The following is a 14,850-nucleotide window of genomic DNA, read 5'->3' on the forward strand; positions in this document are numbered from 1 at the left end:
CTTGCTTTTTGAGGTATGTCAGTATAAGTACCTAGATTCCAGGGATGCTCCCAGGAGGTTAAGATATTTGAATTTACATAATTTACATAATTAACATAAAACTCAAATTTCGAATTTTTTGTTGTTGCAGATGAAGAGTCCTTTTTTATTTCGCCGCATGGAGTGGTAGCAGATTTGGATCCTGTAGATTAAAACGTTTTCCAATTTCTTCCATATCGTATCCTCTTTATTATTATTTCATTCCATAATAATTTTCCTTAAATCCTAAATCAACATTTTTCCGTTTGTTTTATCATTTTCGCGGTTGGCATTCTAAAATAGAAAATACTAATCGACTGACTCCGCCTCCACGGTATATTGGTGTGATAACGAAGCGGTTTATAAAAGTCGCATCCGTGCCGGGATTAGAATTTAATTAATATCTGAATAAAATATAATACCATTGTTTAATCAGAGCGCATTTCGATATCCCGTTATTAAGAGGAAATATGAGCTTTTGGCTTCAGCAAATCGGTTATCTTAATTATTTTACCTGTACAAATAATATCAGATGCTTGCTAGGCTTTATTAATATACACATGAGAGGTTTATAAATAATCGAATACTTCCATAAATTAGCAGTGCACTGGCTACCGTTATAAACAATATTAATTTTACTGCTTGATAAATATCGCTTTATTATTCTAATTTGTCTCAATCATAAAACCATAATCCGATAAAATGTATTTTCCGACATTGTCATTTTAACGGGTATTAAAAATGATACAAGTTTAACCTACAGAATACCATACGGCGACTATTTTTAAGCTTGGTTCTGAATTTAAAATAAAACAAAATAAAATAAACACCTTTAATAATTGCGAATCATCGATTTTTGCCTCACTTTTGAACATCGAAAAACTTGTCAAAATCAGTATAAGGTCACCTAGTCATATTCTAAATGAGAGAAAACACATAATTTAAAAGATGCAGCTCCATATGACGAAGGATTTTTTAAAAAACAAACATCATCGATTTTTGCCTCGCTTTTGAACGTCGAAAACCGTCGCTCTATTTATTTTTAATATTCCTTGTTGTCAAAATCAGTATAAGGTCACCTAGTCATATTCTAAATGAAAGAAAACACATGATTTAAAAAACGCACATGAGTCTCTCGTTTTTTGTTTTCGAGATACACAGCGTCTTTTATTTTCCAAAAAGCAACATAACGTACTGAAATTTGGTCCGGGTAAGTTTTCAAGGGTGCTAAATGAGTTAATGTTGTTAGTTTTGGACTATCTGTTAGAGGTCGCTGGTTACGACCTTATCCAGTGATATTATATGACATGTTTTTGAGGTTAGGTTTCTTACGGTGCTTGTAGTATATTACAATGGAAAAAAACGCAATCCCAGTCAGTTGCGTTTTTCTCACAAACGGTGTGATATCAGCGGCTTCAATAAGAGTGCCGGTTTTAGGTATAATGAAATTTTACGTGATAAAACGGCAAAGAAAGAAACCTAACCTCAAAATCGTAAAGGAGAGTCGTAGCTATCGCCCTCTAGTAGATGATCAAAAACTAATGAAAAAATGTTGAAATTTCAGTGCAGTATATTGTTTTTTTGAAAAGATATGCCTAAAATTTTATTTAAAAACAGTATTTGAGGCTCTGCACGCAAAAAAATGGTAATTATTTACTATAGTGGCACCCTCTCCAATTTTCACGAAATTTTATATACCCCCCTATTTTCGATGGTGCTGAACACGAATCTGAAGTGTTTTTTGTTCGGTCGAACCTAGTTTTCGAGAAAAAATTTTTTCAAAATTCTACTCTGGATATTTCAGATAACACTACGTAGAACTCTGTATATTTTATGTAGCTTTCAGAACATCTGTAATAAACAATCAACATTGTTTAAGAAACACATTTTCCCAAATTTGAACTAAGAAAAAATATCTATTTAATAACTAAAATTATAGTAACTTTATGATGAATAGAGATGAATAAGAGTGGGGGAACTCAATGTGTTGTCATCACGAATTACAAATGGCGGATTAAAAAAAACTACAAAATTTTTATTTATTAAATACATATTTTTTTACTTGAAATTTGCGAAAATGTGTTTCGTGAACAGTGTTAATTGTTCATTACAGATGTCCTGAATGCTACATAAAATATACAGAGTTCTACGTAGTGTTATCTGAAATATCCAGGTTAGAATTTTGAAAAATTTTTTTCTCGAAAACTAGATTCAACCGCACGAAAATAACTTCAGATTCGTGTTCAGCAGCATCGAAAATAGGGGGGTAGACAAAATTTTGTGAAGATTTGAGAGGGTGCCACTATACTAAATAATTACCATTTTCTTCTTTCAAGAAAATTATTTTTTTATTAAAACTATCTGCTCATTTGATCCAAATACTTTTTCTTTCAGTGTGTAAAAACAGAAGATGATAGGCTTGGTCCATTGAAAGTATCGTCTTGTTTTTTTCTATCTTGAATTTATGGTACCTTTCCAAAACACCCTGTATATAGTTTTTTTAGGAATAAAATGATATATGTACTGAGAATGACTTCTTGAGGCTTCTGTATATAATCTGTTGAATGGTTGTGTAGTCAATATATTATCCTATGTTTATAATATATCAAGCCGATATAATTTACTCTAAAATATATTTATAGTTTATGAAACCCAAATTTATCTAGTGTAAAGGTAAACTTATAACCATTAAAATAATCTCATATTGACTGGAACCTTTTGGATCTCGTTTAATGAAAATCAAAAGTAAGGCGAAACGGTTCTATTTAAAATTTTCGAGTCGCTATATTTAAATTAGTTGTGATCTATGAACCTGTTGGCCGGCACCGGCGACGAGAATTGTAGAAGTACGAATGTATCGTTAGTTGTGTGCTTAAAAAAATGTTTACGCGTATATTCAGTGCCGTATGTGATATACAGGGTCTAAGGATGTGGCATGGTAAACCACTTAAGAAATTCCTAAGACGTTTCTAGCTTTAACCTTCAAAATTTATTTCTTGTAACACCTTTAATATTTTCTTGATATTGCCATTTTTGTTCCAAGCGCGTTAAAGGTAAGGGAATAATGTGCCGTCCTCTCGGTTGACCTGATCTAACACCCATTTAGATTGTTCGAGATTAAGGGCGGGTATTTCGTGGATCTCTATGGAATATTCTTATTGTGTCGCGGAAGAGAGTTTTGCGGTTGCGGAGGTAGGGGAAATGGGTACGTTTTTGGAAAGCACAGTAAAATCTTCAGTCCAATCCTGTAAGAGGAACATTATCTTTCCTATCTGCGCGGGCGGCTCACTATCAATAATTGCTATCATCGGCTATCAAACTTAGTATCTGGAATGCTTTCATAAAATGTGCTCGGTCCGTAGCGGCTATACATTTTTCGTGTCATATGTGGTTGCAAAGCTATTACGCGTTGTATAACGCGCGAATACCCAGTGATGTTCCTCATCATATTCCTGCTGCTCTTCGGGAACTCCCTGTCGTCCGAATTCAACAACAGCATCCTGCTAACACCGCCCTGGGAGTTGGAGGGAAACTGCCCTTCTCTGCCCGATACCTGTGGAGAGAACCCGCCGGATAATCCGTGTCTTACATGCAACAGTACCGGGATCTGTACCGTGTACGTTGCCGTGGTGCTACCCAGTTCCGAGTTCTACATTGTACACCTGAACAGGGTAATTAGCACCTTCCGAAATCATTACGGTTCCTTTGTTTTAGGATGTAAGACGGATATGAATATTTTCATTTGTTGCTATTCGGCTAGTTCCTTATCAAACGTGAAGGAAATAGATTGTTTACCTGGTGCACGGAATATTTGTAGTAGTGTGACGTGCATCTTACGTGGGTAGTTTTCTTTGTTAGGGGGTCACATTTTCATCCCGGTTTGTGGAACGGGGGAGAACGATTTTATATAATTACGTAGAGTGGACGACTTTATCGATATCAGTTCGTGTACTTCAACGGAATCATGTCTTGCTATTTTTTATGTAGTGTTTTTTTAAAACTAATTTGATAAGACTGTTTTACTGTAAAAATTAATTGATAAGACCGACCTAAAAATTGTATTTCTATTTATCTTTTATTTTTTTCTCGCCCATTTCCGAACGGGAATTTTTTTTCACATCTTCGTAATAAATAAAATCGCCATTCTACAAGTCGTACTACAAATAAAGATATCGTACATAATACCGCAGACGTCGTACAAAAATATCGAAACATTTTATCATGTGAGAAAGCAGCAGATTATTTTTCGTTCTTATAGTTAAGTCATTGTAATTACAGTTTAAATAATTATCAATTACTTTCTATAAATAGCGTCGGTGGTTTATCTATTTATTGATATTATAATATAATAAGAACCTGAGAGATAGTATCATACTGATTTTAAAGTATCTTTTATAGATTACACTTTAAAAATAGGCGTAAGATGTCACATATTTTTTTGCGTAATTAAAAAAGTATCAATATTTACATCGTGAAATAGTTTTAAAGTAAAATAGTTTAATTTAGAACACAATTTTTCTCATCACGAACCTAGTTGCTATTGTTCATAAAATAATTTAAATATGTTCATGTTTTAAAGTGCTTTTCTTTCTTTATGTTGTTTTGTTCTCTTTCATGTTGTATTACTTTTAATCGTGTTCCAATGTTTGCCTTACTGCAAATGTACACAACGTAGGCAATCTATTTACATGAAAGATTTATCATTAAATTTATATTATTTTCCAACTTTTTTTAAAAATTTGACTAGCTTTCGATTTTCTCATTACTTTACTTGTTCGCAAAAACGATTGACTCAACGTAACAGGTAAAACTTTCAGTCCAAGCAAATTCTAAAAGAAGCGGAAAACAGGACCAGGGATCTTCAGTTACTGTCCGACAATATTGTCATCGAATACCAGTTTTACGATGATGGATGTAGCCAGAGCCAAGTTTCTGGCGCTATGGTGCAGGCCATAACGGCCAATGACGGTTGTTTGAATGTCATGTTTGGTCCGATATGCGAATATCCGTTGGGTAAGTGGCAATTTTTATTAACAAAAATATTTAACAATGTTTCGATTGCGGTCATACTTTATCAAACTACTTCTCAATAAAGATAAAAATTGCTGCATTATCTTCCACAGCCATACATTTAGCAGCAACTATATTGACATATTTCCTGGCTATATAAATGATTAAGATAACTGAACTGATTTTCGATGGGAAGAGAGTAGGGAATGATTTATGCGACCCAAAAAAGTTTCGTTACTTTAAAAAAATTATTATTATTTATTTCAATGTAAGTATTATTCGTTGAAAATATTATCATAATCCAGTTTCTATTGCTTTGCCCGCAAATAATTAAAACAATTTTATGATTGCCACATAAGTCAAATAAATACGTTTATTATTAGTCAGAAAAATATGTTGATATTGATTTAGATATATCAGTACCTCATGTTAAGTTCAATAGATTGTTTTTATATGCTCTGCACAGATATTCCTTCCAGATATTACTTTTTCAGTTTTGAGTTAAACCGAAACACATTAGTTTTTTAATATGTAAAAAGGTATTATTGTATAGAAAAAATATATGTTTTTAGCCACAGCAGGAAGAATGGCAAAGTATTTGGGAAATAATGGGGTTCCCCTGATAACCCCTTTGGGATTAAGCTTGGATTTTACGAACAAAAAGACCGTCTTCAATAATGAGATGTACCTTATGATAAATTCTGGATCTGTTGATTTTAGATCTTACTCTGAATTTCTGCATTTATTAATGAACAGGTAACGATTTTAAGTGTAACATGACATTTTGTTGTGTTTACAAAAATAAGTTCGAATGAGCGAAACGCATCTTGCAGTAAATGAAATGCATCTCATTTTTGTTACCTACCAAAGTTTTAAGAAATGTTCTTGCAATTTCAAGGAAATTAAAAAAAAATGACTTGCATTTTAAACATACAATTTAAACGTATATTGTGTTCGATTCAAGATATATTATAATCCTCTATGTTTTGGCATTATTTTTAAAGTGTTTTGAAGATATCAAATCATTCTTAAACGTGTCTTATTCAATGTAAACAGTTGGTATTAGAATTATCTTTAATACGTGTTGAGAGATATGAAAATGTATACGCATTTTATAAAGATAAACAGCCGGCACAATGAGAGGTTTTTGGCAGGCAACTATTTATTTGAAAGATGATCGTTTATCGCAAATCGGTCCAAAAATATTGCTTTAAGTAAATTGTTGATGGAGCTGTCAATTATTCCGGGAAACTTTTTATTTTGAGCGGGTAAAATCACTCGCCAAGTTACAATTTATATTTCAAAATCGGTAATAATGAATCGTCTATTTCAAATATTATACTTTTTTGCGTGACGTCCTGTATATCATTATGTATTTGGCTCTGGGATTATATTTTAATCTTAGAAGATCCAGTCGAACGTGATTAAGTCAGAGTTAACTGCTTTAAAACTGCATACCTAGATAATTATATTTACTGTAACTTTAAAACTAATCACAGAAAGTAGGAAAATTACTTAATAACAGCACATTTAATTTAAAGAACGTCGGTGTTCATTTAAATCCCTTTCTATCAGGTAGTAGTTTTTTTCGGAAAAAAAATACACTTGAGAGGTTGCTACTTTGTCAAAGTTTCTAAAATGCCCGTTCTAGGGTGCTTCTTGGCAGAATTGCTGAAGTGGTTCCGTCTGAAGCCGTTGTTAAATACATCGCTCAAGTTAATGTTTTGAAAACTACCTCGGTTTCCGTTATCAAAACACTTCTGAAATATTTGCTTTACTTCCGCCTAGAACAGTATTCGTACATGTTCTTTTCAATCACGAAATTCTTAATTCCGTTTATAATTCGTTCTATAAAAATAATTACCAAGCCCTATCAAGAAATGGCAAAATGGAATCTTCCTAAGTTTATTTACGAAATTGCGAATTTTCTAACGCTTCAGCGTCTCGTAATTTCCTTTTATTGCAACAGAAACCCTTGTTAAAGGGAATAATTATAATTAAGGGTCAAGTTCGACATGATTTCAGGTTCGGTTGGCGGAAACTGGTGCTGATGTACGAGAAAAACCAACAAGTTGAAGTAGGAGGCGAGCAAACCTGTTATTTATTCATGAAAACATTGATCTATGAGATACAAAACATCTCGAACTTGGACTATGTAGACGGGGACGTTGATTTGCTAGGCTCTAATTACACGGACTTTTTGCAAGACAAAGTCGGGGTCAAATACGGAAGTGAGTTAAAATTTTCAAAGCTACATCACCACGCAAAAACGTACGCATTTTTTTCCAGTTATACTGACGTGCGCCAACCAGCAGAACATAAGGGAAATTATCATCGAGGCAGCCAAACTGAATATGATGGACCGAGGGGAATACACCTTCCTCAACTTCGAGCTATACAACAAGTAAGCGAATCCCGCGTAAACTTAATTAAGGGCTAAACGTGAGATAAAATCGAGGCCCTGGTAATTCATTCCGTCTAATTGCGTAACCCGCATTAATCGAAAGTACAGCGAAAGATTTAATTTGATAATTATTATTCAGTTGCTCATATATAACCACCGAACATTTCAGTGCCACCATACCGTCCAAACCTTGGTACAACAGCGACGACACGAGAGCAAACAACGAGCTAGCCAGGAGAGGCTACCAGGCCGTTTACACTTTCATGCCCATACGGGAAACTAACTTCGATAAAATCGAAGAGCAGGCACAGAGAGGATCGATTTATCTCGACAGTTTGTACGACAGCATGATGATGTACCTTCAGGCTTTAAATCGGTCCCTCAACGAGGACGAATCTGGGAATTTCATGTCCAACCAAACGTTGCTCGGCTGCAAAGTGGCCCATCAGATGATGGGAAGGACTTTCTTAGGTAGGATTACTTGATAAAAGAAAAGATAATTACGTTTCGTCACTGTCAATGTTCCTTTGTAATTTACCCGAAGAAAGGGGCGCGTAAAAATTGTATTCGCTCTAATAGCAGAACAGCAAATTTGTTTTTCTCATCCCTTTCGTGTCCTTGCATTAGGATCATTAATCTCAACTTCATCTAATTATTTGGACGTTTCTGAACGGCAGTTTCGGTACATGGTAAATCAAAAAATATATGCGAGTCTCTTCTCTAGGCTTCGAAATAAAGCTTGCGACGTCGAAATGAGGTCTTTATTTTTATTATTATTTTTTTAGGGAAATCCGGGCAGCAGATGGTGATGAACTGCAACGGGCAGAGGACTGCACAGTACGCCCTCCTAAATGTAAATTCAAGCGGAGAGTACGAGATAGTTGGAATTTATTCGACCTCGAATAAATCCATCGATAGGTGGACCGTCAGATGGCCGTTTGGGGAGCCCTCGGACACACCTGCGTGCGGATTCGATTTGTCGAAATGTCCAAGTAGGTTCCCGTTCGAAACTTCCGCGAAAAAATATCAACAAAATTTTAGGTCTTTATATATTGTTATTTTTTTTTCAGCTTACGATAAGGTGAAGATCCTTTTTATTTGTCTGATATGCGTCACGTTTCTGGGGTTGACCGCGGTGGCTATTATTTTGTACAGGTGAGTGCTGACAATTTACTTTGTGCTGTCGCAAGTTATTTGGCACTGGAAAGCGTTATTTGGAAGCACGTTTAATTACTGGACGTATTAAAAATTAGTATGTAATCCTCGTGGCGTTGCTAAAATAATATTTTCTATGTTAAATCGTTCCAAGTCTGATTTTAGCTCGGCTTTACAAGATTTTGTACATTTAGTTTCTCTTTGAATAACAAAGGGTTTTATTTTTAGTTACATTTCCATTCCACGCAAAGGAGCGGGTTACCGCCAGTGGCGGGACCACCAGTTTTGACTCGGGGTAGGGATATACAGGGTGTGGCGTGTATAATCTATAAAAATTAAACTACAGCTTCTTGACGATATTTGTAATAGAAAAGTCTTATACGAAAAAGTTCTATTTTTGCGTTTTTTTTTCGTAAATTAAACTTCAATTATGGATCAAAATATTTTCTCGGGAACGGTCCTGTCCGTGTGCACGTACTGTAGGCCAGCCGCGTAAACAAATCCTCGTTGAAAGATAGAAAGATAACTCTATTTTTAGGGGATTTTTCAATGCAAAAGTACAAACTAAGAAAAATAGATATTTAAAAAGAAACTGATATTTTCGTATTATAATAATTAATTAATAGTAATTATTATCTTAAATGCATTGTTGTTACTGCAAGAGTTCGCAAACAAAACCACATCCTATGCTATGCTTGTACGGAGGATTGGCACCCTCTGTGCAGGTATGGTAGGGTGGAAGAATGTTGGCTTGGGTCAATGTGAGAGATTGACACCGGTTGGCATTTGACCACCCCCCTAATTAATGAGGTTTTCCAGGTTTCTCTCATTCCTGCACTGAATGGTGGTTAGGGCCTACCAACATAAGTCGTTCCTGGGCGCAAATGCGGCCTGCCTAATAATAATATGCCGCCTCCTCTCCCGCACAAGTCTTCGACTTATAAATAAACTCCATTAAAATATGGGACAAAATGAAATAAAACTTACCATTTCTAAAATCTGTTGAACTGGTTGCAGATGATAGGGGTGCAACAGCTGGCGCGATGTAGGGTACGAGATGAGGTTCCTACTTGCTGTGCGAGTCGTCGAGTACTAATTGTGGGGTCTTCGTCAAGATATTCCAACACTACATCTTCAACGTTAAGGTTCACTTGCTGACCACGTCCTTCTCCTCGAGGAATAACACTTCCCGTATCTCGCAGTCGCTGAACGCACTGTAGGAATGTATTTGCACATGGGGGGTGACGTTGTGGTCATCGTTCCCGGTACAACCTAGTCGCCGCGAGCGAATTTTCTCCGGCTGCACCATACACTAACACCATATCGACACGTTCGGAAATAGTAAATGCATTGTTTTCTCAGTTCATTGTAAAACTAGTTTGTGCACAAACTAAAGCATTAAGCAAAGTAAGAAATAAGAATCTCGTTTTTAATGTAATCGGCACGCTATTCTTATTTTTTACTTCTTTATAAAAATTACACTGTCACTATCGTGGAATTACAAAATAAAATCTTTTGTCTGGAATCTTTCACTTTTTAACACTGATGGGTCGATGGACGATGCTTAATATTTAAATTAAGTGAATAATGAATTCAATACAAATACAGTCAGTTGACTGCACAAATTTTTTGACAATGTAACCTAACCTTCTTTTAGTATTACTAGTATTAGTTTGTACCGACTTAAATTATAAGGTTGCATCTCGGGTCGCATAAAAACATTTCCAAAGTTTTTAATCAATAACACAGGGTCGGCCTTCATTTTCGTTAAATAACTGAACTTTAATTTACAAAAAAAACGCGAAGATAGAACTTTTTCGTATAAGACTTTTCTATTACAAATATCATCAGGAAGCTGTAGTTTAATTTTTGTAGATTATACACGCCACACCCTGTATATATTCAAATGGGTGTAGTGTGGAAATTAACGTATAAGTTTTCGAAAAAATAGAACAGTCTCCTTGAGAAATGTATACTCGTAGATGTTGGTATACCCGGAAATAAATTAATTTGGGCGAAGGTAACGATTTTCTTTAAATACGAATGTTTATTTGTGTACGATTCTTTGCGTCGTTGCCGGCCCCGAGGCACTCTCTTGGTCACGGCCCAATTAAAAATGTAGCAGGACACGAATTACACATTAATACCGTTGTAGGAATAAGCATCAATTTTAAATAGCTGGAAAACCATTAAGCTTTCGGAACTAAGGCGTTAAGCTTCCGGCCGAAGTTATGTGAAGTCGGGGAAAATCATATAAAGTTACATACGTGAAACTTCGCGATTTAATATTCGTGGGGGTATCCGTGGCTTTTCAAATAACAGTAAATTTAGGGTCCCAAGTTCCCTTTATGCGCGAAATTAATAGGTGCTCGCATAACCGTTTCCATTCAAAAAGAACTCGCGAAAAAGGTGTTGCAAAACGTGGATCCCGATCTCAGCCACCTTGTAGCTCGGAATACAGCTTTACTTAAATTAGAAAATTACATATTTTTCTTGTAGAGCGGCCGAGGGAATCGCCTCATTTTTTATAATTTCCGACAGCCGTATAGGAGCGGATCCGAGGGAGCCGGCCGCTAACGAATAATTTCGTTATCTGAGTTGATGGGCTGTGACCGACAATTGCTTCCAATATCGCTGCCGCTACGTTTTATAACTAACGACGTTACCGCACCAAAGGAGGTTTTCTAGTGTTTAATTTTTATTTATCTTCGCCGCTCCCACGCACATCCAACGGTCCGTTTTCATTTTTTTTTGTTTCAGACAGTTCAAACTCAGATCTGAAATTGAAGCAAAAGCTTGGAAGGTGAATTACAACGATATTTTATTTCTACCAGCGAAGGCCCGGAGCAGTTTTCAGTCCACCGCATCCATAAGGGTATGACACATGTATCATTTACTTTATTCATTCCTTAACCGCCTCGACTACTGCTCTAAATTTAATAAAGGAAAAAAAAACAATTGCTTCTTGAAATTAATCAAAAGATGCGAACTCCATTATAACAAAAGGGGATTGGATTCTCAATTTCGCTTTTAATCTCGTTCTGGAGGTCGGTTTCTACTTTATGTTTTTTGTAACTACGCATATTATTTAACCGCCAAATTGCCGCAGATGTACAGGTCCTCCACAACAAAATCCATTCACGGATTTTTTCAATTCTAGTTATACTAGGCCTATTTTTACGAGGTGCTACCATTCAGTGTCAGTTGCTACTACAGTAGAGCTTCGATAATCCGAACGCTGGTAATTTGAACCCCCCCAACAATCCGAACTACCTAAAACCCTAATATGGCTGCCATACACTATTGAAATTCGGGAAAAATCACGTGGTCAAGTGAGAGGGCGTCTATAAGTACATTAGTTTTAGATTAGATTACTGAAACCTTAGTTTGCTGCGTGTTCATGCGAGTAGCATTTAATAATAACATAATAATTAATAACACAGCCACAAAAAAAAAGTTGTCTGTACTTTTCATGCGACATATGTTATCTGTAGTATTTTTGCTTCCTGATTACAAATCCGGTGTCCGAATTAAGCTATCATATCATAGGAATTTCATAACCTCAAAAAAACAGGTCAAAAATAACAAACATTCACGAAACAGTGCTAGGAGAAATACAACAATTTTTTTTTCTATATTCAAATGTTAATTTATATAGTTAAGACTATATGTTCTTTTTCTGACCTCAAAAAAACGGGTCAGATATCACGAATTTTCAAAAATAATACATTCGCGCCAAATTACGGGGGTTTTCGGAGTCGGTGATCACGAATTCGAGGTCAATTTTGCAAAATTCAATATGGCGGATCCAAGATAGCCGACCAAATTTTCAAAAAATAACTTATTCGCACCAGATTTGGTATACAGGAGTCGCTGATCACTAGAGTTCGGGGTTTTCGTCGGCTAATCATAGTCGTGTTCATCGTAAACAAATAAATAAACAGGTGGATATAAATAAAAATAAATAAATGTTCGTACTTTAGCAGCGAAAGGTCGTTTTTACTCTTTGGTGCGTTCGACATTATTAGAATATTAAAACAGGTATATATACACAAAGCAAATGCGAAGCCAATAACTGCCGTTATTACCGGTTTCGTACGATGCGCTGTAGCCAAAGGCCGACGCGCCGGTTATGATCATCCGACCGAGTCCCGAATTTTACTGATCGAGGTCAGAATTGCGAAACTCATTTTGTAATATTTTTGTTTACCTTATAACTTGAGTACCCAATCACCTAACCTTCTGTTTTTCGGCCGTATCTTGTTCTTCTTTCTGGGTTTTCTGCCTAGTCTCAGGTAATAAAGTACATAGGTAATTGATTAAATTTTTAAAAATTAATTTTGTAAATTTGATCGTGATCAGTGACCCCGAAAACCCCCGTATACCAAATTTGGCGCGAATATGTTATTTTTTGAACATTTGGTCGGCCATCTTGGATCCGCCATCTTGAATTTTGCAAAATTGACCTCGGATCCGTAGTCAGAGACCCCCAAAACCCCCGTATACCAAATATGCTGCGATTCTGTTATTTTTTGAAAATTTGTGATATCTGACCTTAATTGACCCGTTTTTTTGGGGTTAGAAAAAGAACCATCAATTCTGACCGCGGATTCACATTCGCCGGGGTCTTAACCAAATAAATGAACATTTGAATATAGAAAATAAAATTGTTGTTCCTAGCACATTTTCGTGAATTTCTGCTATTTTTGACCTGTTTTTTGAGGTTAGGAAATTTCTGTGATGTGATAGCTCAATTCTGACACCGGATTCGTGATCAGGAGACACAAATACTACGGATAATATATGTCGCATGAAAAGTACAGATAATTTTTATTGTATGTGGCTACGAACTACCTTTGGTCCCAGTTGGTTCGGATTATCGAGGTACTATTGCATTACTAAAGGCCGACGCAGACTAAACGCTCGGGTCACGCTCGCGCTACGTTCACGGTTCGCACGCGATCAATAATTTTTGCTAGTATTCAGATCAGTTTTTATTTTAATATAATTCCTAAATTCAATGAATTGCACGTCCGTTTTGTCTGTAATTGCACGACTATTTTCAACTTAAGTATTGTCTGGGTCACAGTCGAAGACCCTGAACGGGTTATGTCCTGACCGGCTAATCTGAATTGGTGTTGACAATTATATTTTTTTACATAACGTACAATATGGCGTCCGTACGATAAAATTAAATTATTTGGTGCAAATTTTTAAATAAAATTTCCTAGTATATTATGCTGATAATATTTCGTCTTTCAGACTGACATCGATGGTTTCAGCATGGCCGGCGACAAGCAGCTGTACGCCACTGTAGGTTTCTACAAATCAATTAGAGTAGCGGTGAAATTCCTGCAGGACGTCAAGATAGATCTAAACCGTAGCGAGCTGTACGAATTGAAAGTTATGAAAGACTTATCGAACGATAACTTAGTGAAGTTCTACGGCGCCTGTTTGGACATACCGAACTGCATCCTGACGGAGTACTGCCCCAAGGGAAGCCTCCAGGACATCCTCGAGAACGAACAGGTGAAATTGGACTGGACCTTTCGGATGTCCTTGATAATGGACTTGGTGCGCGGGATGCATTACCTTCACCGTAGCGCAATTAAGTCACACGGTGCCCTGAAGTCGTCGAATTGTTTAGTGGACAGTCGGTTCGTTCTAAAAATTGCCGATTTCGGGCTCAACTTCCTGCGGATCCACTCGAACGAGGATTTGTTCGACGTCGAGTCGCACTCGTACTGGGAACGTAAGGATTTAATCCGACTGCGTTCGAAACGACAAAATTAACGGTTTTGTTTCAGGACAGCTGTGGTCGGCTCCGGAGCTTCTGAATTCCGATCCGTTCCCCCCCGGCGGCACCCAGAAAGGCGACGTTTATTCCTTCGGGATAATAATGCACGAGATAATCATGAGGCAAGGCGTTTTCTACCTAGGAGATCAGTACAGGGAACCTAAGAGTAAGCGACATATTTTTATATCGGACGCGCGCGCACGGGAATTCATCATTTCGTTTTTCGCTCGTTCAGTTCCCGTGCCGAAATTCGGATTATGCTGTCACATTTCAATTTGAATAACGAAATTAATATTTCATCCAGCGCCTCCCGTCCCGGCGAGCTCGTTGGGATGTTACAATACTCTGTATAACAGCGGGCGAGTCGGTGACCCCATAACTGCGAATGTCGGAATGGGAGACCGTAAAAACTTCCCTACGACTTTGTAGTGAATTGTATCATCCATGTTTATCCGATGCCAGACGG

General features: G+C 36.5%; 1 protein-coding gene across 1 annotated transcript in view; it reads left to right on the forward strand.

The window, feature by feature from the left end:
* The first annotated feature begins 3,347 nt into the window (after window positions 1-3,347).
* The window catches only part of LOC108907454 (atrial natriuretic peptide receptor 2), a 40,604-nt gene continuing 29,101 nt past the window's right edge, over window positions 3,348-14,850 (forward strand). Inside the window, exons 1-11 of the mRNA XM_018711144.2 lie at window positions 3,348-3,689; window positions 4,836-5,031; window positions 5,601-5,784; window positions 7,054-7,259; window positions 7,318-7,432; window positions 7,602-7,903; window positions 8,218-8,424; window positions 8,503-8,587; window positions 11,348-11,462; window positions 13,850-14,339; window positions 14,395-14,550. Of these exons, the coding sequence (XP_018566660.1) occupies window positions 3,453-3,689; window positions 4,836-5,031; window positions 5,601-5,784; window positions 7,054-7,259; window positions 7,318-7,432; window positions 7,602-7,903; window positions 8,218-8,424; window positions 8,503-8,587; window positions 11,348-11,462; window positions 13,850-14,339; window positions 14,395-14,550 (2,293 nt within the window). The 5' untranslated portion in view covers window positions 3,348-3,452. The remainder of the gene's footprint in view (window positions 3,690-4,835; window positions 5,032-5,600; window positions 5,785-7,053; window positions 7,260-7,317; window positions 7,433-7,601; window positions 7,904-8,217; window positions 8,425-8,502; window positions 8,588-11,347; window positions 11,463-13,849; window positions 14,340-14,394; window positions 14,551-14,850) is intronic.

Source organism: Anoplophora glabripennis, unplaced genomic scaffold (genome assembly GCF_000390285.2).
Source record: "Anoplophora glabripennis isolate ALB-LARVAE unplaced genomic scaffold, Agla_2.0 scaffold5, whole genome shotgun sequence".
NCBI classification, from domain to species: domain Eukaryota; kingdom Metazoa; phylum Arthropoda; class Insecta; order Coleoptera; family Cerambycidae; genus Anoplophora; species Anoplophora glabripennis.